General features: G+C 38.7%; 1 protein-coding gene across 1 annotated transcript in view; it reads left to right on the top strand.

Annotated features, from left to right (window-relative positions):
• The window catches only part of ANOS1 (anosmin 1), a 243,197-nt gene that overhangs the window by 143,278 nt on the left and 77,495 nt on the right, over nucleotides 1–22,424 (top strand). The window contains exons 4-5 of the mRNA XM_089680281.1: nucleotides 4,763–4,985; nucleotides 19,406–19,590. Coding sequence (XP_089536407.1) covers nucleotides 4,763–4,985; nucleotides 19,406–19,590 — 408 coding nt within the window. The remainder of the gene's footprint in view (nucleotides 1–4,762; nucleotides 4,986–19,405; nucleotides 19,591–22,424) is intronic.

Genomic DNA, 22,424 nt, shown 5'->3' with positions numbered 1-22,424 from the left:
TCGCCAACTGTCTGCAGAGTCAATAGCTAAAGCCCTCCAAATTTCTTGTGGCCTTCAGATTAGCACAACAGCAGTGCATAGATGGCTTCATGGAATGAATTTCCATGGTCAAGCAGCTGCATCTAGGCCTTACTTCACCAGGTGCAATGCAAAATGTTGGATGCAGTGGCGTAAAGGACGCCACCACTGGACTCTAAAGCAGTGGAGATTTGTTCTCTGGAGTGATGAATCACACGTCACTGTCTTGCAATTCAATGGACATGTCTGGGTTTGGCAGTTGCCAGGAGAACAGTACTTGCCTGACTGCATTGTGCCAAGTGTAAAGTTTGGTGGAGGGGGGATGATTGTGTGGGGTTGTTTTTCAGGGGTTGGGCTTGGCCCCATAGTTCCAGTGAAGGGAACTTTTAAAGTGTCAGCATACCTAGACATTTTGGACAATTTCATTCTCCCAACTTTGTGGGTACAGTTTGGAGATGGCCCTTTCCTGCTCCAACATGACTGCGCACCAGTACACAAAGCAAGGTCCATAAAGACATGGATGAGCGAGTTTGGGGTGGAGGAACTTGACTGGCCTGCACAGAGTCCTGACCTCAACTCGATAGAATACCTATGGGATGAATTAGAGCGGAGACAGAGAGCCAGGTCTTCTTGTACGACATCAGTGCCTGACCTCACAAATGCGCTTCTGGAAGAATGGTCAAACATTCCCATAGACACACTCCTAAACCTTGTGGACAGCCTTCCCAGAAGAGTTGAAACTATTATAGCTGCAAAGGGTGGGTCAACTCAATATTGAACCTACAGACTGAGACTGGGATGCCATTAAAGTTCATGTGCGTGTAAAGGCAGGCGTCCCAATACTTTTGGCAGTATAGTGTGTGTTTTTAATTCATGGAAACTCTTTTGTGTTAAAGGAACACTATTGTGAAAAATATTGTATCCTCTGTATGCAGTAATAAATAAAATATAGTAGTCTTATATTAAATTGTAATTCCAGACTATACCTACTGTAACTAGTCTTAAAAATACTCCACCAACTCTCCTAGCACCTATGCTAACTAACCTGTGCAAGAAACATGTATATACTTACCTATTTTCAGGCCTCTCTGGCCTGGTCATGTGGTTTCCCCTGTGCTAGCCAGCTGGCTGCATGGGGGAGGAGAGAGTACTCAACAACGGCTGGTAATACTTGGGAGACATCACTCATAGGCTCCTACGGCACATCTGTTGTCAGCGCTCCCTCCCCGCTGCTGGCTGACACAGGGGAAATCACGTGACTGGACAAAAGAGGCCTGAAATAGGTAAGTAGAGGGAGGTGTTCTGTAATCCACAGAGGAAATTGGAAACAATGCTAATGAACAACATTCAGCAAAGCAGAGAGCATAGACAGTTAAGCTCACAAGATTTCTGTGGTTTTTATTTTTTTTGTTAAACGAACAGAAATAATGAAACATTTTAAGATTTTAATTTGTATATTATGAGAAGTTCATTGTTAGGGTTTACATACACGTTAACCACATACAGTTTAATGCTTCCAATGGTATATTTAACAGTCCAAGAGGGAGCAAATAAGAGAAGTTCATTATTAGTGTTTAAATGCACTGTAACCACATACAGTTTTCATAGTTCAATATTTTTAGCAATAGCGATCCCTTAATTGTGCATCTGACTGAGGTTCCAGACAGTTAACAACATGACATAGTTAGTTATACTAGTTTCAGGAGACTACAATTTTCTCTTTCTGCCAGCTAACATTTGCGGTACAGCTGTAGACAGTGCAATCCTCTGTAAATCTGTTAGCCTCACACTGATTAGTGATTGAACCTATATTTAGAACTTCAAAGACTAGTAATGAAGAGCAAAACACTTAGGGCTCAAGAAAAAAGAGCAAGAAAGAGAAGGCCATGGGGCAAATTAGACCCCAAGGGATAATAAACAGTTTTAATTAACTAGCTACAAATTTGCAATTCACAGACGGCTATCCTGTTCTTTCCACATGAGCATTGCTTTTAAGTTAAATCATTACAGAAGTGATAAACCTTACATTAATCTTGTTTTATTTATACAATAGAATTATTAACAGCATCTATAATTATATACTTAATCTCTGGGTGATTAGCTGCTGAGAATATTTGTAAGAATGAAGGCTTTATTTCTGTGCAGAATGAATCTCTGATCAGTAGATGTTAGAGGCTAGTCAGGTCAAAGTGGTAAAACCATTGTCCGCCTATTGGACATACACAGTGACTTTTATAAGGCTTCACTTTGAAAAAGATGTCCTTGCTTATTACAAGATATATCAAGATTGTTGGAACCCCAGATTCCAAATCAGCTTGTCACATTGATAGATGGCTCCCTGTGTGGCCCCAAAACACCATTGGTGTTATAGCTTATAAGTGAATCAAGGCCTTTTATGCATCTTACTTCGGTGTCCTGAATTCCTCTTTATTTGTGGGGCCTCTGCTGGCATGTTCCCCCCACTTTAATCCCAAGCCTTGGGGTCATTGTGTGGGATGGATTTGTTTTTCAGATGCCCAATCCAGACCATGGTTTTGGTAAGCAAAATAAGCTGGCTGCTCAGGAAGCATTATTTTAAGGGGTTACTTGTCCAATATATAATCATTTCCCCCACCTTTCTTATGTAAAGGTGGGAAAGTAGTGGGAAATAATGGAAGCTAAAGCAGAAATAAACTTACCTTTGGCTTTGCGCTTTTTGCCTGATGCATCTCTGTGTTGTCTGTTGCAGGCAATGCCATCTTTGCAGATGCTTCTCCCACTGTTAACATCTTATTTTATTAATAGGGTGATGGGATGTGCATTCTGGTTTGCCATGACAAATCTTTTACTAAGGAGGCACAGCAGAGTACAAAATACACTAAATACAAATGGAGACATCCCTTTACAGCAGGCCCTAGCCGCTAATTAAAACATAGTAACATTTAGGGCTAATTCATACCAGTGCGCTCATCTGTGCTTTAAAATGTAGGTCAAGTATAGACACATTTGTTTTTTATGTGTCCTGTGCACATTACAATACTGCGTAATGTTAAAATGCAACATGTATGCAAATCATGTATATGCGTGTAAACCGGTCATCAACGCAAAAAAACTTTGCATTATCATTAATTTTCATCCATTACAAGCACCCATGTCAGTGGCCATCTTTGGGGAATTGGAGAGTGAGGAGAAGAGGAGTGTGTGCACAGCAGGTGCTTTCTAGTCAGCCAGTCAGAATTTATTGATATGACTTTGTCCAAAATTCCACTTTACTTTCACATGCTGAGAACAATGGATATTCCCAATAGCATCTTCTCACTTGCCCCAATCTCCTCATATGCCTCTTCTTCCTAAATACAGCAAGTGCAATCACAATGATTAGGGCTGTTGTGCTAGAAATTCTTTTTACCAAAAAAACCCTTCAAACCACTCCAAAAAACTCTCCAAAACCCAAAAATGTGTTCACTCGCTCCTTCTCTAACCCACAAACGTGATGTCACAGGAAAACCTACAAAATGCATTATATTTTAACGCATGTTAAAATCGCCTTTATCCAATCCAGTCCGATTCACTGAAAACAGATAGATTGGGATCCATTTACCCGGTCGGATGACAGTCAGATGTAAATGGATAGTGGGTCTGTTTACATTGGACTGCCCATAGAGGAAAGCAGGCTTTATCTGTGTCCTCTCTGTATAAGTGGAGCAGACACGGGCCTGTCATCCTTCTGCTCAGTGGGGATCAGCGGACAGATCCCCTGCTGAGAAGGTAAATCCACTGGCGAAGTACACCCGTGTGCAAGGGGCCTTTTAGTGTTACACAATGCTTGTACTTTACTGCACTTTTTCACAAGATAAGTGGAAGCCAACTCATAAAAAACAAGGTACTCCTTAGGTGGCAATGTCACAGAGTGGACCATAGTGGGTAATTTACCATTTGATTAGAGACCCATCTACAATTGTTTTATTTAAAAAATATATATTTTTGTTGATTTACCCCTCAGTTTCTCCTGGTGACCTTTGTCTTGATTTGTCACCAGAATTAAATATTAAAGGAAAATTCTCCAATCAGGATACATGTTCCAATAGCAACTCTCTAAACTGGGAATTCCATTTACTCATTTCTTACTTTGTCTCCAAATATAGGAAGTGCAAGAAAATATCTCCAGCAGGATACAAGTATCAAAAAAAACATAACAAAATAGTTGCTTTAACCCTTCCCTGCTTTATTTTAAACTAATAAAAAGTATGGTTTTAAAATAAAAACTTAATACAATAAAAATTCAGGAAAGTAAACATGTGAAATAGGCATCAACAATTAATTACTTGAAAGTCACTGAAATAGTACCTGCTCGTGGAAATTCCAATATCCGTTCCTTTTAATAGGAGCAGCACATTTGTAGGTTATACATGTTTATGAAAATGTAGATGGGAAAAAGATCAAAAGTCAAATCATCTGTTCAGTTCATACGTGTGTGATATTCATCATCAACCAATGCAGTAGCTGTTCTTTGGTTCCTAAGTTATATATTACTCTGTACAAGTTCAGTTTTTACCAGTACAATGACTCTTATGAATGGCCTGGAATTAAATAGTGGCCTAAGACCATTAATGCTGATCTTCAGACAAGGATGTTCTGTTGTGCCAGATCCTATTTAATGCATGCATCTGTGCTGCCTCATTTACCTTCGCTATGCTCTTCATTATTTTTTTAATTTCCTCTGTAACATCACAGATAAAAATAAATGTACCTCTCCTTGTTCCAGCCGCTGTTTCCCAAGAAGCACTATGAATGTTTAACCAGCTGCGAGTTTCTCAAATCCATCTTGTCGGCGAAGCAAGGTGAATGCCCCGCTCCAGAAAAAGCCAGCGGATTTGCAGCGGCTTGTGTTGAAAGTTGCGATGCAGATAATGAATGCTCTGGGGTAAAGAAGTGCTGTTCGAATGGATGTGGCCACACATGTCAAGTACCTAAAAACTTGTATAAAGGTAGGAAGTGTTTGGCATTTTCAATGAGTCAAAGAAAAGTTTGCTGTTCAACTCACAGTAATAATGGCCTTGCACATATTGCAGCCAGACTACTGTATCCAAAGATGTATACTATGCAATTTGCTTGTGTATACCAATGTGTATATTTACTTACCACAATCCTGCATAAATACTTGAGGTTGGCATCTGTTTTTCCTATTGACTTTTCTGCTGCAGGAGCTGGCAACCTCCATTGTCATGCAGTCAGACTGGTGCTGCTTGTGTCCTTGTCTTTTATAGCAATTTGAAAGTTAGAATAGAACTGCATCAATACTAGATCCAAAAACAAGCAGCATTCTTTAGAAAGATCTCTAAAAACAGGTTACCTGATCAACTCACAAGGAGACTTTTTGCTAGTTGCAGAGGGTATCTGTACAATTGGTGGGCTTTGTTGATGCTTTTTAATTAAAGATGTTTGCTGTTTGTCACTGTTTAGTACCTGTACCATACTTTGGTTGCCACACGCTTATACTCATCCTTGGTCCTACATAGCAAACACTAAATATTTATTCACAAATCATCCACTCTACACCATCTGCATCCAGTACATATCACTTTATTATATACTTATCTGCCTGGAGTCACCGACTAACAACAAGGTGCTCAAGTACTGTAGCTGTTGACATCTTACTGTGTGAGTGCAGGTGTCCATGCATGTTTCTGTTTCCTGGACACAGCTAAAATAGACCTTGTAGTGTTGAAAATTCTTTGTGGTCACCATAAAGATTGATTATGATGTCTGTGATGATTCAAGCACACTCTACTGTTCAGAAGGCAAATATAACACCTACCCTTAGCATTGGTGGTCAGGCAGTATAGCTGGCTCTGTGTTCTTCATCTATAACAGGCTTCTTTTACAGGTACTCTGTTGCCTTCAGGTCTTATACACAATGCTATAGTGCCTGGTTACCACAGCGGGGCAGACGCTTGCTAGGCACAGCAAACAGGTACTTGCGGTTGGCAGACAGGCAGAGTGGTGTAATGGCAGTCTGGGATCAGGCAACGTTCAGGGAGTAGTCAGGGTCAAATCCATGGTCAAAAGGCAGGCAGAATTCAGACAGTAGTACAAAGTCCAATCCGAGGTCTATAACAAGGAAATCCAAACTAACTGGCAGGTCTGGGATCAAGTTAAGGTAAAGGTTAAGGCATGGGAACAAGGCAGGTAAACAGGGAGAGAACGCATTGCAAACATTATCACAAGCATGACTCTAAGGATTTGGCAGACTTAAAACAGGTTTGGACTCCACCCAAAGGCTGTATCTATATCAATCACCCTGCAGGTGGACAATCAGACAGAGAGAGTGCAGCTCATCCAAAACCAGGTTTCTGGAATGAGACCAGCAGCTCCATGGAACAGGAGCACTACAGGCTCCTGACAGCAGAGATACATCGAAGAATAGTTAGAACATTACCTACGAGTATCATATGAAATAGACTATATTGTAAAAGTGTAATACTGTAATCTAATTTTCTTTTAATTGAAATGGCAGTACTTTTCAGTAATCTTTACCATAATACAGTAACTATCATAATAGGCCATATACAAACCTTATAATGCTCCTAGCAAGTATGGCCTGTTTAAAATCATGAATCATCAATTTAAAACCATTTTAATGATAGTATTCTATATAGAATTGGCCATAACTAAGAGCATATGTTTTATGACAGCTGTCATTCATGAGAAACATCACATAACTCTTAGAAATAAGTCTGCATGGTAGCTATTATTGTATTATTAATTTAGCATTTCAAAAGGACTTTCTGAAGGTATACATTAATGCATTTAAATCACAGTACCAGTGTAAGAATGTTCGTATGGAACTCTGTCCCAAAATATTGACATATGTTGTAATAGGTTAAAAGTTTCCAGGTTTGTTAAGTTGTTCCCTTATGGGAAAAATATTACCATATAGTTTAGTAATGCAGTGTACTGAGTCATAAAGACATTTAGTTCAGTGGTCCTGACAAATAAAAACAGAACAGTTACTTGGTCTAATGCAAACTATATGGACACCTAATTGTAAATGAATGTCTGTATATTGGTTATTGTCGGTCTCGGAAATCAAGTGTCATACATATGGCAAGCTGAGGAATCTTTGTCACATTGTCATTGGAGTGCAGTCAACCTATACTTCTTGCTGATTAGGATTTCATCGAACGTGGATTGGACCACCACCGAATTGCAGGGTGAAGATGCTAATGCATTATGAGTCCACCTGGAGCAGTATTTGCTTTCCAACCTGTCCAATTACCACTGACATACAAGATGACCGAGGCTTTGGGCTTTCCCACTGCAGAATAGTTCTTAAATTTTCTTAGCTGTTACCTATAGTTATATGATATTTATTATAGGCTACCTCTTATAGGACTTAGCAGACATCTTAACATTGGCTCTGCTTTTTATATTTTCAAGACTCTTGCCTTCTTACAGGTCTTTAGGGTTCAGGTTCTAGGCTCTGGGTGTTGCCTTACTATTTAAATAGTGATCAACCCCTGTAGTTACGAGTTCTGTCCACCTCCCATACTGCTCTATCGATCCATCACTGTTAATTGGTGGTCTCATTGAGCAATAGTGATATGAGAGAGGGGGTAGAACATAGCCACTGACTACACAAGTTGATTGCTGAGTGCCTTAAAGGAGAAGTGTTGGATTATAAAAGACAAACACACATACCTCTATGGTGCAGCACTGGTCTGATGCTGGAGCTGTCCACCTCCGGCCCTAAGTGCAAAAATTAAATGATCACATGACTGCCGATAGCTCATTTCTTGTTCTTCACTGAGCAGAGAGCAATGACTGTCAGTCACCACCCTTTTCTCCGCCCCTCACTGGAGTGCCAGGTGGAGAAGAGGCAGGAGCATCTGGCTCAAGCTCCCAGTGGTGTGCTGAGAGGCTGAGCCAGATGCCAATCAGGCATCCAGGTGGATCCCGACATTATGGTCAGGATCCTTTCAGAGTCTGGAGTGGCTCTGTGACATCAGCCGACAGCGTGCTTTAGCCTGCTGTTGGCTGATTCTGGACTGCGTGAATGCACTGGAGTGAACTCCTGTGACCAAGAATACAAGTATGGCCAAAAAAGATTTGGCTATACTTTTATTTTAAGCCTCAGGGCATTCTAACAGAAGGTGCAGTCCACAGGCAGGCAGCAGGGGTGTTTGCTGTGCTGTTACTTGAACAGAGCTTGCTTTGTATCATATTGACATTTTTTTCCAGGATACAGGAAATGTATCATTGCACCCTAAAATAGTTACACAAAAATAGAATTTATTTGTTAAAAGGCATCATTCCTATCTGCCAAGGTTGCTCAGCAACTATCTGATCTTTTGTCTTATTGATGAAAGATTTGGCCATGTATGGCTAGTGTGAGTAAAGGAGAGTTAGGAAATCATTGAGTTAATGGTATTGACAAATCCGGAGATAACAGTCATTATGTTACTACAGGCTTCCCAGCAAATGTTCAGTGAATAATCTGACATTAGTTCATTGTTCATCTACTCACAGCAGGATCTCTGCACTCAATGACAGGCTCTTAAAACCCAGATGCTTTTTACCTGCAGGATAAGAGGCTAATTGTGCTCTCTTTATTACCCTTTCATTATCTGTAGAAAGTGATACTAAAGCCTAGTTGGACAATATAAAAGATACATTATTAAAGTCAAGCATGTCCAATTCTGTAAATGTACATTACCTTTAGGTGACTTGTAACTAGTCATTATTCGGAAGAGGGCATGTCATTCAAACCAGGAAAGCCATGTGTACATCGCACCCTTTCATTACATGATGAATTAAAGGAAATGCTTAACTTAATAGTACTAATGATATCTCCCACATCTGGTAGTGTATATTGCTTTAGCAGAAGCATGCTGACACGTCCCATCACTGTTGAATTTGTAAAGCTAAAACGAAGCATTCCAGAGTAGATCCAATCCATTTTACAGGACCACCAATAAAGGTGAATTGATACTTAAATGATAATTAGCCTAGATTATTTTTCTTTGCACTAAAATATTTAAATATTGTAAGTTGTTTGTAATGTTTCTTCAAAACATATTTTACAAAACTTAAAATGGAATTCCTGCTCAACACTATGTTTTAAAATGCACCCCCTCCTTTCTGCTACTTATGCTGTCTAATCTGTGTTTAAAAAAAAATGCATATACTTTCCTATTTTAGGCCAGCTACGGTCCAGTAATACGATCACTGGTGGCAGCAGGGGGACAGAGGGAACACATGACAATAGCCCCTTAATATATATTAATATCAGTCTATGTCATCTCCAACATTAAGACTGCAACCAATGATACTCTGATGCATTGCACTTGTGTTGCCAGGGAACATGCTGATAGGAGGAGAGTGCAGAGTGAGCAGAGTTGTTGTCTTATGCAGGCCATACATGGGTCGAATTCCAAACAAATTTTCTCTATAAAATGTGAAATTTCTTGCATTTTGTGATGTGATGGTGCCACCATTGATTTCGAAATTAAACCAACCAAACCTTCAATTTCTTCTCATGTTGCTACAGAAACGAATTTTCGTGGCCAAGAATTTTCTTTTCTTTCCAGGTCACAGCTTTATATTTCTTGCATGATTCTCCCATCATTGATTCGAAATTCATTCATTTTTCCAAAAATTTCCAACATGCCCAATCACTCAAATTTGATGGTCATGGTCATGGTTTCTGTGACCCACTAATAGTGCAAAATTTGAACGAAAATTCCTAGAAAATGTTCGAAGGAAAATTAATTCGGAATTCGACCCTCTGTATGGTTGGCTTTAATGTGCTGCTGCTCTTTTACTGCCAAACAGCAGTTTGTGAGTGGGTGTCTGCCACCACTGTACTCATTAAAGCTGAGCTTCAGGCAAACAGCTAAATAAATAGATGAACCATTCATACTGTATGTGCTTTTCCTCCCAAATGATTTGTAGGTCTGTACATGCAGACCTGGGATATACACAGTTCTGCCACAGGGCACATTCTCCTCTGGCAGGGAGGAGTCTTGGTTTTCTCTATTGCAGTTCAGTAACACTTACAGGTATCCCCCAACCTGTTACTAGACAGTGAAAGGAAAAGGAGCAGATGAATTAGATCATCATTTTGCTTCCTTGCTCTCTCCTTCTATCAGTATGCTCCTAGCACTGTAGTACAACTGATTTACTCCTTGTGCTGCTTCCTATTCTACCAGTTTGACCTCTGCTGTATAGTGGACTGCAAGTCACCGATACCAAGGATAATTTAAAGTAATTGTAAAAGATCAAGGTTTTTTACCTTCATGCATTCTACGCATGAAGGTAGAAAACCTGAGTACAGCAGCCCAATCCCCCTCTAATACTTACCTGAACCCCATCGCTATACATGTGATGTGCATGAGGGCCTCAGCTCTCTGGGGACTCTCGCTCCTCATTGGCTGAGTCAGCAGTGGGAGCCAATGTCAATCACAGCCAGTGAGCCAAAGAGGATAGAGAGGGGATGGGGTTGAGCCACGGCTCTGTGTGAATGGACACACAGAGCATCGAACACAAAAAACACTTTACTCCTGCGGTAGGAAAAGACTCAGTAGACCCAATAGGAATGTTCTGGAATTTTCTGGAATATGCACTGCTTGCTGCCCTCAACAGACCGGGGTGGTCCAAATACACTGGATACAAATGGAGAAACAGAAAAAGGGCGCACCGACCTAGTGCATTATCGTTTAAAATAATTTATTGAAGAAAAAAAATAGGTATCATACTCACAATGGACATAATAACACAGGCATGTCAAACTGAACAAGATGTATGATCCAAACAACAGCTGAGTCCATACGATGGAACCCTGGATGACCAACTGGCAACTAGCCAGTTGGTCATCCAGGGTTCCATTGTATGGACTCAGATGTTGTTTGGATCATACATCTTGTTCAGTTTGACATGCCTGTGTTATTATGTCCATTGTGAGAATGATACCTATTTTGTTTCTTCAATAAATTATTTTAAACGATAATGCACTAGGTCGGTGCGCCCTTTTTCTGTTTCTCCATTTGTACACAGAGCATCGACTCAAGAGTGAGCCTGATTGGGTGCCCCCAAAGCAAGCTGCTTGCTCTGAGGGCACTAGACAGGAGGGAGGGGCCAGTAGCGCCAGTGGGGGACCCGAGAAGAGGAGGATCGAGGCTGTTTTGTACAAAACCACTGCACAGAGCAGGTAAGTATGACATGTTTCTTATTTAAAACATGCCTTTAATATAACTTTAAGGATATATTATTGTATATAAAGCTGCAATATTATGAGGGCGAGATCTACTAAAACCGGTGCACAGAAAATCTGGTGCAGCTGTACATGGTAGTTAATCAGCGTCTAACTTAAGCTTGCTCAATTAAACGCTGCCAAAAAAAACCTGAACGCTGTTTGGTTTCTATGCAGAGCTTCACCAGATTTCTCACTCTCCAGTTACAGTAAATCTCCCCCCCATGTGCCCATTATGTTGACCTGGAGTTTAGATTTAACTTGGGAAGGAAAACTAATATCATCCTCCTTGCTGCTCTGTCAGTCAGAAGTACACGATTTACAACTGTGGCTTGACAGAATCACAAATGCTTTGATAACACAGTTCACATGTGTGTATTTCAAGTATGGGTTTAGCTGTTCTGCCTTGGGTTAAGCTTTAAGAAAACAATAATCAATAATTCTGGTATATCACGTTTTATGTCAGCGCATGGTAAATTCAGGCAACACTGATGTTTTTAAAACCAGCTTCAGTCCAGAAAGAGCTTTGATGACAGCCTAGAGGCTGTTCTAGAACATGAACAAAAATGAAATATACTGTTGATTTAATAAGACTTTGCTCAATCTCTATAAATAGGTTCTAGCATGATGAATCTGAAATTATTATTACTGCTATGAGTAAACATTTCTGCAATTGTAACTGGTCTAAGAATTTAGAAAACAATGTAACAGTAATACGTTGTATATAATTTACAGCATCCATCTAATAAAGCAGTTGGCTACGAAAACAATGGTGTTTTGGTGCCAGTGGATACAAAGTACTCAAGAGAAAAACTGTAATTTTTAAGATAATAAATTTAAAACATAAACAAAACAACCAATATTCTAAGCAGAGTGAAGTGCAACTTTAAATCATATCTTAGGCCTAAGTAAAAAACTTAAAAAAAAAAAAAAGAATAAGACTTACATCTTCTGCTACCTTTACTTGGACTGCATGCTCCAGCATGCCTAAATAAGCAATTAAAGGGCATGTGATAGAAATTATAAATGTGTTTGTTTTAGATTTTAAGAAAATAATAGTAGTAAACCTTATTTCATGAGCAGAAGCACTTTTATTTTTGTTTAGAGTGTGTTTTTGTATGGATTATTTTATAATTGTTGTAGTAGAGTTTGGATAACTCCTAGAGTAGATGTATCCTGTTCCTGTTCTATGATTAAATTCTAAATATTTCTTTAGAGAGCATTTCCTTTTCCTGCCCAAGCTACTGTGTTTTAGGGCAACAATGTTAAAACTACGCAATTAAAAGATTAGACACAACAAATAGTCTGTCTGACATGACCCACCTGGCTAGCTCAGGTTGCTTTTCTGCCTAGTATTTTTTGAGAGGTTGTTTTCTGCACTCTTCTCTGGTTACTGATCTTTATGATTCTTTTGTATGCTATAACATTTATTGGGAGATCATTGTGATTTACAATTCAAAATGTAATAATTGGCCATACTGAAAAGGGAATAAGTACAAATCAGCTACACTAGCATTTTGCCTACTCTAGCTGTTTTTTTTGCCATTGGAAATCCATTATTACAAAAGATTAGAGTGATTGAACTAATTAAACGTACAAGGAAGTCTCCCAGAATCTTGTATTCCAGTAGTCTTAAACTGGCCATAGATGGTTTGAATCTCGGTCGGTTCAGCATGGGCAGGCTGATTGTACCAAAGTCGATCCATCAATCCATCAAGCCCATCGGCTCCGCAGGGGGGATTCCCCATCAACACTGGCTGTGCTGATGGGGGAAATGGAGTGATTTTCATCTACAGTATGGCCTGCCTTGCAGAGATTCCCTTGAATCCCTGTACCCAACTTTACTCTTTGGCAGATATTTTTTCAGGTGGAGGAGAAAAGATGAACAATCAGTTAAAGGTTGTCTCCAAACTGATTACTTTTTATTAAAAAGATAATTTTGGGAGGGGGGAGTCTTTTTGTTATGTATATTTTTTTATTCTTATTAACAGTTTGTGAAATGCAGCAAATATCAATATAATTGTCTTTTACCTTTTTGAATATGTCTGTGAACAGGGGGCGAGAGTCTATATTTTTGCACATAAATTAAAACATTTTGTTTTTTTTATATTTAAGACGTGCATGTTAGCAAACAGGTAAGGGCTCTGACAAACCTTTCACCAATTCAGTGGGGTGAGGGAGGGGTGGCTATAAACATCCCTGCTTTCACCAGAAAAAAGGAAATGTAGAGGTCCAATATGTAAAAAAGATAAATAAGGAAACAAATTAAAAATATGTACCAACAAAATAGGACATAGTTAAGCAGATCAGCAAATATTTGCCATCTTTGAATTGCTCTGATCTAGGTAGACTCCTAATCTGTGTGGACTGGTTTGCTAATTTCTAGTTGTAAATTCTAAAGACCGATAAAATAAGGCAAAATGCAATGGGCAAAGTGTGGTAACTCATAGCAACCAATACAGATTGATCTTTATTTATCTTGATACTCCAAGGTGAAAGTCAATTCATTTCTATAGTTTACCACTATTTGGACACTATCACTTTAACTGCTACTCTCAGACTGAAGAGTCCTTTTTTTAGTGGATGGTATGCTGGAATAGTACATTAATTTCACTGAATCAACATCTCTGTGATTCTTTTTTTATTGCCTTGTCCCGGTGGGTTGATTATTTTTTGAGAATCAATGGACAGCATGGGGTTTTTTTTACTAAAGCTGGAGAGTGCAAAATCAGACTCACTTCTGCATAGAAACCAATCAGCTTCCAGGTTTCATTGCCAAAGCTTCATTGAACAAGCTGAGGTTAGAAGCTGACTGGTTTCTATGCAGAAGGGAGTCTGATTTTGGACTCTCCAACTTTAGTAAATAAACCCCCATGGGTCTTGTAGGAGGTGTAAACCAGAATATGTTGTCTATCAGTAATATCATAGCATTTAAAAACCCTCAGGAATCCCACATGTCTACCTTCATGAAATCCTATAGACAAATCCTTATGAAACGGTGCTTAGGAAAACGGTGAGTGAATTGAATGATGATCAAAAAGGGTGTACAGCAAGGTCATCTAAGGAGGACATCTTTCCTATAACACAGGGGTGGTTAACTTACATGACACACATTACATTCAGCTAACATAATGCTAAAGAAAACTGTCAGACACTGTAGCCATGCAATAGAAGATGATCAGGGACTACAGGCGTGTTGCGAGAGATGGTTAGAGATTGTGGATATGATATAGCAGATGGTCAGAGAACATACATGACCACACTTGCTACAGGGGATGGTTATGGACTGGGGATATATGAGGGGCGTTCAAGTCAAACTGGGACTATTGAGTTTATATAATAAAAGAACAAGTTTCAAAGAATTGGGAACTGCATTTATTTTTCGACATACTCCACTGCTACATTTATACACTTATCCCAGCATTTAACTGATGACTGGAAAGCTTCGGCATAGAAAGATTTGTCAGTACGCCTGAACCATCCTAGGACAGCCTGCTTCGCTTTGTCATCATTGTGTTCACCGTTACTACAGAAAGATTAGTTTCTTGTGCAATGTTATGACAGGTTATGTGTTGATTATCCAAGATCAGGCGTTCCACATGCTGAATGTTCACAGGAATGACTGCTGTGGGCTGGGAACCACCACGGTTGGGATTGTCACTGGACCGCCATCTTTGAAATGTTTATACCATTCAAAGATCTTACTGCAGCTGACTGTACTGTGCTTGAAGTCTTCTGTAGATATTTGCGGGTTTTATGATATAGATAAATAAATGCAGCCCTAATTATACAATGGTCTTATAGCACTTTAAATGTGATAAAGTCCATATAGATTCCCAAATGGATAGAAGTAGGTGCATAAGAGGAAAGATTTGATCCAAGAGCCGTCACCATCCACCCAAACAAATTGGTTTCTCACTGAAAAGTTTGACCGCACAAAAGGTCGGTCAACATGAGCAGTATGGTATATCCTCAAATGCAGCAGTGGATCGTCAATAGAGATCCCTTCCAGAATAATAAGTAGCTTCTCCACCTTCAATAAACTTCTCCCATCAAATGGTAAAGGAATGCATACAGAAGAAAGGCAACTCATTTGCGGGTTTTATGCCTTCTTTCACAAGAAACTTCATCACCACATGCTGTTCCATACACACACACTAACCTGTTGTCTGCTTCTTGATTAACAGTCTCTGGACTGTAAAATTGAAAGTCCCAGTTTGACTTGAACACTCCTTATACTATAGGAGTTGTTGGAGGCTGAGGACATGGATATATGTTACATAACACTGCCAGAGATCACTGCTGTTGCAACCAATTTAAAAATCAATGATTCCACATTTGTGCTCCCTATAGCCCCTTAAAATTACTAGTGCCACAATTGATAAGTCCAATATGTGATTTTTTTTTTAGATTTGATATATCCAATATAAAAGATTTAAGGAAAATCCCATAAAAATGAAAAATGCTGGAGAGCACAAAAAAACATAAGATAGTGTAGAAACCATCCTAAAGAAAATTTTCTTCACTGGCTTGAATAAGTACCAAAAGAATGAAACACTATGAGGCTTCAAACTTACAAAAACAAAACAAAAAACAATGGAACATGCTCTCAAAAGCTAGTTAGCCCATTATATGATAAACAACTGATATGAAAATCAGTTTTTGATACTGTCACATTAATGCTATTGTTTCTTGCCTGCAATAACTGATTTATGGGTTTAGCCTATATAATATCTGCCTTTATTGCAGTTAATGTAGTATATGATGTTTTTCTATTTATGCTCGCCATACATTTGGTGCAAAATTACTAAAGAATAATATAAAATGAATGGTGCACATCTGGTTGAGCTGGTCACTCCTGTTTCTGCTGAAACACACTTGCACTTGTTACTTTTTTGTGATCTTTGAGTCCATATGTTGACAATTACACTCAGCAAACTAAGGCTGAATGATTTTCAATCAACCGAGTCCAATGGACCTTAATGCAAAGCAGATGGAGCATTTCTGCATGCAAATTGCTGAATTATTGCACATCATAATTAAGGATGGAGTTTAAAGTGAACAAATTCAATCTGACATAGTTCATGATTCTCATCACATAGAGTTAAATTGGAAGGCTGCGTACTTACGTGCAACATATGTAATGTTTACTCAAATACCAGATGTTTACCTTGAAACTCATGGCTTTATCATTTTATACTATAAACAATAAGAACATTTATATTAGAAAATATTATTAGTTTTGGAAGAATTAATATTTTTTTTTAATTCATATAATAATAGATAGATATCTTAATCTTAAAACAAAAATATTATAGTGGTTATTACTATTAAACTGAACTTGTACTGTAATATGTAAGCTTCTGATTTTTTTCTGAAAATGCTAGTTGCTTGTCTGTCACTCTGATCCAAAGGCTTTATTTCTTTTTTAACTTGCTGGTCCATGTCAAACATGCAGCATGCAAAGGCAGATTGACTTCAGAACACCTGATCTGTAAACATTTTCTGGGTCAGTGAGTGAGAACATATTAAAGGCACAGATTCAGCATTAATTCCAGGATACTAGCATTTTTAGAAGGAAATGTCAATAATGACAGCCTATGCTATTGTAATTCCAAAGACCAGTAAAGGAAATTCACATGAAACTTTTGAATTTACAGATAAATTTAGATTAAAAAAAAACATTGCACGTCTAATTTATGTGCATTAGTAGTCCATTCCAAACCAATGGGATGCTGATTGCAACAATGTTAATTGCATGATACTCTGGAGGAGATTTACTAAAACTTGAGTACTCAGAATTTAGTACAGCTGCGCATGGTAACCAATCAGCTTATAACTTCAACTTGGTCAAATAAGCTTTGACAATAAAACCTTTAACCTCATTGGTTTCTATGCACAGCTGCCCCAGATTTTGCACTCTCCAGTTTTAGTAAATCCCCCCCAGGTGATAAATGTGCATGCTTTACTTAGTGCACTAGTATGAACCAGTCCTTACTCTTAGGGCTCATTCATACCATAAAGAGTTTTTTTTTTTTGCACCCTGCACAGTCCAGCACGTTGCCATGCAATGTGTTTAGGACAGCCTATTTATTTCAATGGGCTGTCAACATACAGGAACGTGCAAAAAGTAGTTCTGCGGTACCTTGTGTTTTGACGACTGTGAATGTATGTGTGTGTGCCAGATATGCGGGGGGGCAATTACAAAGTGATGCCACCCATGCACATCTGCAGCCCTTACATGGACTGAACTAGGAGAAGCTGTGTTCACTTTGAATATCCAAACATTTTTAATGGAAATAAAAAAAAATGCATGCAAATGATTAGATGATTGAAAGAGAAACAGCTTTGGTTAGTGAAAAGTTTCTACTCCTTTTGTATAGTAACCACAATATGTTGGCAAATTTATACAAGATTTAATTCACACCTTTCCAGGACCCTCATTATTACCATGCATATAGCATGCACATTTCTGTGAAAATGAATGGCACCCCAGTGCACTAAAGTAAGGCAGCTCCAATGCCAAAAAATGGTGAATGTCTGTTTTTCTGAACTTTTTGGAGCATTACCATGAGCTGTATTAACACAACACATGTTGTCACGCAAAAAAAGTACCTTATTGCATCTGCACCTTAAAGCGGTAGTAAAGTCTCTTGGAAAAAAAAAGGTTTCCCCCTGAAAGGTAATGTCATAATGTGCTAGTATGCATTGCATAGTAACACATTATGAAATACTTACCCTAAAACAAAGTCCACTCTGTCACTACTGACTGGGCTTCCATCTTCACCCAGTCTTCCTTCCATATGCGTGGGCTTTGGCCATCTGACTGGCCGAGCCACGATGATGTCACGCATGTGCGTGGGAGCCCCAGGCACAACACACAGCTCTGAAGGAACGGCACAGGTATGCCATTCCTTCAGATTGCATGCAGTGGTGATGTCTCTGGCTGCTGCTCGCTGGAATATCTCCTAAACAGTACACGCTTAGGTGATATTCATTTTAACTACAGGTAAGCATTCCCCTCTGGATGATCTACTGTATGTACATTGTGGGGATTTTGGCAAACTTTGATGAAGATTCGTACCTTTTGTTATTCTGAAGTAATAGCCGTTTGTCTCTTTCCATCTGCAAGGTGAACGTGAATGGGAGTAACTTGTTCATTAGTGATCAACTTCTGCACTTACAGGGTCCTAATGAAGAAAGGGGTAGGGTCTGAATCCCTTTAGAAGTGATTAACCCTTTGGGAGTATCTCACCAAAATTGGAATGTTTGATGCAGAGGATGCAAGAATTGCCAGAATCTGATTCTGGGAAAATCAGTGAGCCAATCACATAAGCAGGAAATTACATTTCTTAAAGGCGTTATGTACACAATTTGTGTAGAGAACGCCTCCAGGTAGCCATATTGCATTGCATTTTACAGAAAATTACATCACTGCAGATTGAAAATAAATTTTTAGTAATTTTATATAAGTATTATACTTTGGCTTGTGTTGCAATTGTAAATGCGATATCATTTTTTTTTTATTTACAATATTTTTTCCGCAAGAAAGTGGATTTACCCTTTAAAGACCAAGTCCAACCAAAGCCAATATTTTACTTTTGGATGGATACTGGAACGTTGAAATACATATCAGCTGCATTTATATTTTGCTTCCCTTATCTTTCATTTGCTTTACCATTGGCAAGGTTCTTCTGCTCTACCATGGTCATTAATATGTACATAGTGTCATGCTTCTGCCACTGACATCTAAAAAAAATTTAGTTTTTGTTAACATAGTCTTAAATGTGAAATCTTACTACTATTTGCCTCCAGCACAAATAACAATGCCTTTTTTTCTGTAGTAGACATTACATTCAAATTCAGTCTCATACTAAGTAATTTTATGTTGAGATTGCCAGCATAAAACATAGTTGAACATTTAAAAATCATCAAATGAATAATTATGAGAAGGACTTTTGTGCAATGGGAAATGCCTTTGTTTGATGATCTGCTTTGATGTCTTTTATTTATAATGGGTTAAAATGAAGGAAAAAACTATTAAACAAATTGATATCAGGCACATAGCCTCCAAGGGAGACCTTTCTGTCTTTGTGTTTGACATAGGCATGTCCAAGTGCGCGAAGGTTACAAGTTTAATTTTATGCTGTGTTACAGGTGTTCCTTTGAAGCCAAGGAAGGAACTAAGCTTCAGTGAACTCCAACAGGGAAATCTTGAAATTAAATGGTCTTCAAAATTCAACATTTCTGTTGAGCCAGTGATCTATGTGATGCAGAAAAGATGGAATTATGGGATACATCCAAGTGAGGATGATGCCACACCTTGGCAAACAGTTGCACAGGTTTGTCTACATTTTCTTAAAGAGTATGTGTTATTTATGAGTATGTCAAATAGTTTTGGGATCTGATAAACATTTTAACAGTAAGCATATACTATAGTTGATTGATGGTAATCCATTATCTAATACTAGTGCAACGTAAAGGAAGGAGAATTGCATACAGTATCTGTAGCCTTGTTCTGGGTTAATAACTTAGAGTGACTCAAAGGGGTTGATTCACTAAAGGCAAATAGGCTGTTTACTTTGCAGGGAAAGTTGTACTTTACAAGGAAATTTGCCCCAGAGCTTAGTTATGTGGTACAATTTCACTTTGCAAAAAATACCCAAACACATGCAAGGAATATAACAAAAAACAGCATATTTGCTTGCACAGGCTTGTGTGATGGACATCAGCAGAGTTTCACCTCATTCACCAAGCTCTGGTTCCTTGCAAAGTGAACAGCTTAATTGCCTTTAATAAATCTACCTCAAAGTATTGAAAGCCCTCATGTTTGGAATACATTGTTCTGGGGATGCAGAAGTTGATAAAATAGTATTATTCTTAGCACATGTAAGTCAAGGACATTTTTTATATTATTTCAGTACTTTCTTATCTTGAGACTTTCCCAAAACAGATGTAATGGCTGACATACATGACTCGGAATTCAGCCCGTTCAGCTTCCATCTTTTCTGCATCACATAGATCACTGTGATCTCTTTTTTTTCATTCTCACAGAGCTTTGTTTCTCATTAACCTGTCTACTCTTTCATTACCTTCTCGTCTCTTCATTATCCCATTATTGTATATTCAGGCTATTCTTAATTTTCTTTCTAGTTAGCTTTCACAACGATCCCTTTCTGAACAAAATGTCATATTATCTTGAATTCATTAAGCATATAATAAATATGAATTAAACAGAAATATTATCCAGAATATTTACTATTCTTTTAATATGTAATGGATTACACATAATACTCAGAATCCAGAGTTGAACATGATTTCTCTTGCAGATTTATTGATTCATGGCTGTATTAGTCCTTCAAAATCTGTCACATTTATTGACTGGCCAGCTTATTGAAATCTATATGTTTTACCTGTAAATCTGTAATAAAATACTGAAAAAGAAAGAGTCAAAGTGTAATCTGCCAGAGAATTTTGGGTAAATGAACATTCAGGCAGAGCTGACCAATCAGTGGGCTTGCATGAACTTTCTGCATTAGTGGAAACCAGGCAGCATACTATTATAACAAAAGAACTCTATGTGATTGGGCTCCCCCTTCCAAGTGTCCCCAATAGTAAGCCTCTTGCTATGGGGGCACTCGAGCAAGCTCGCGCCTGAGCTGCAATCCTGTGAATGGACATTGTCCATTCACACAAAGGGCGTGGTTTGGCCCACCCTCACTCTCTCTTCATTGGCTTACTGGCTGTGATTGACAGCAGCAGGAACCAATGGCTCCCGCTGTTGTGTGAGCCAATGAAGAGAGAGGGACTTGGAAAAGCCGTGGCTCTCATGCACAACACTGGATCGAGATGGGGGTCAGGTAAGTATAAGAGGGGTCTGAAGGGGGAGTTGCACCCTGAAGGTTTTTTTACCTTAAGGAATAGAATGCATTAAGGTAAAAAAAAACCTTCTGCCTTTAGAACCGCTTTAAACAACATTCTGAAAGCCCTCAGGCTTTTAAATCTGTGTTTATTACTCCTTTACATATATTTTTGAAACTATTATCCGTAGAATTACCCCTGTATTCTATATAATTGATTAACAACAGGCCAAACCATAGCAGCTTATTCCTATCCTTGTTAGGTACTTCCTGGTGGACTGTATACAAATGTGGTCATACAACTGATAGGACTGGATGATATTGTGCCATAGCTAGTATTGCTCAGTATACATAAAAACGTGAATGTGAATGAATGGTTAATAGAAGCTTGTTTGTGGCTCTCATAATTTGATAATAAAAATTAAAATCCCTAATATGACCAAACTGTAAATTGTGTTTAAAAAAGAAAGTCAATGCCTGCTTAGGGCTTGGCATCTCCACCATGGGATATCGCTCAGGTTTAGTGATAGCTTGCTTAGATACAGAGCAAGACTGTGTTTTAAGATGGGAAAGTAGCTTGTATGTTTGTCCTGTATGTGGAAGATCATGTTCTTAATAGGAAGCAGCAGTGGTGGGTAATGGTAGTCATCGAAATGTGTGGCATTGTAGTGTAGGGTAGATGCTATCTGAAGTGTAATGCAGGACATAGATGGGTTGAAAATCGGCCGATTTTTCGGCCGAAAACAAAATTGGCCAATTTTCGCACCATTAATGGGTTAATTGGTTGGCCATTTTTCTGGATTTTGTCAGATTTTTGTGATCGGTAAAGTTGCAAAAAAATCGGCCGATTTTGCAGATCGGCCGATTTTCACGGCAATGATGAGCAAATCAGCCGATCTTTTTACTGATAAAAAATCTGCGCATGAGCCGTGACCTGCAAGAAAAAGAAGAAGAAGAAGAAAAAGAAGAAAAGAATGAGAAAAAAAAGAAGAAGAAGAAGAGAAAGAAGCAGAAGAGAAAGAAGAAGAGAAAGAAGAAGAAGAAGAGAAAGAAGAAGAGAAGAAGTAGAAGAAGAAGAGAAAGAAGAGAAAGCAGAAGAAGAGAAAGAAGAAGAAGAGAAAGACAGAAGTAATTAAATGCCGGCCGAAGACGGGAAGAAAATCAGCCGATTTTTTTTCACTGTTGGTGGTAGCATCGGCCTTTTGAACGACCGATTTTTCATTTTTTTGTTAAAAAACCGGCCGGTTTTCTCCCCGTCTATGGCCTGCATTACTCTGCTTGGTAAAGGCATGCTACAGGTTTGCTTTAATGCTTAC

Source organism: Staurois parvus, unplaced genomic scaffold (genome assembly GCF_062004578.1).
Source record: "Staurois parvus isolate SC_StPar_1 unplaced genomic scaffold, SC_StPar_1.0 ptg000238l, whole genome shotgun sequence".
Taxonomy (NCBI): domain Eukaryota; kingdom Metazoa; phylum Chordata; class Amphibia; order Anura; family Ranidae; genus Staurois; species Staurois parvus.
Note: the sequence above shows the minus strand (reverse complement) of the source record. Positions and strands in the feature narration are given on the sequence as shown.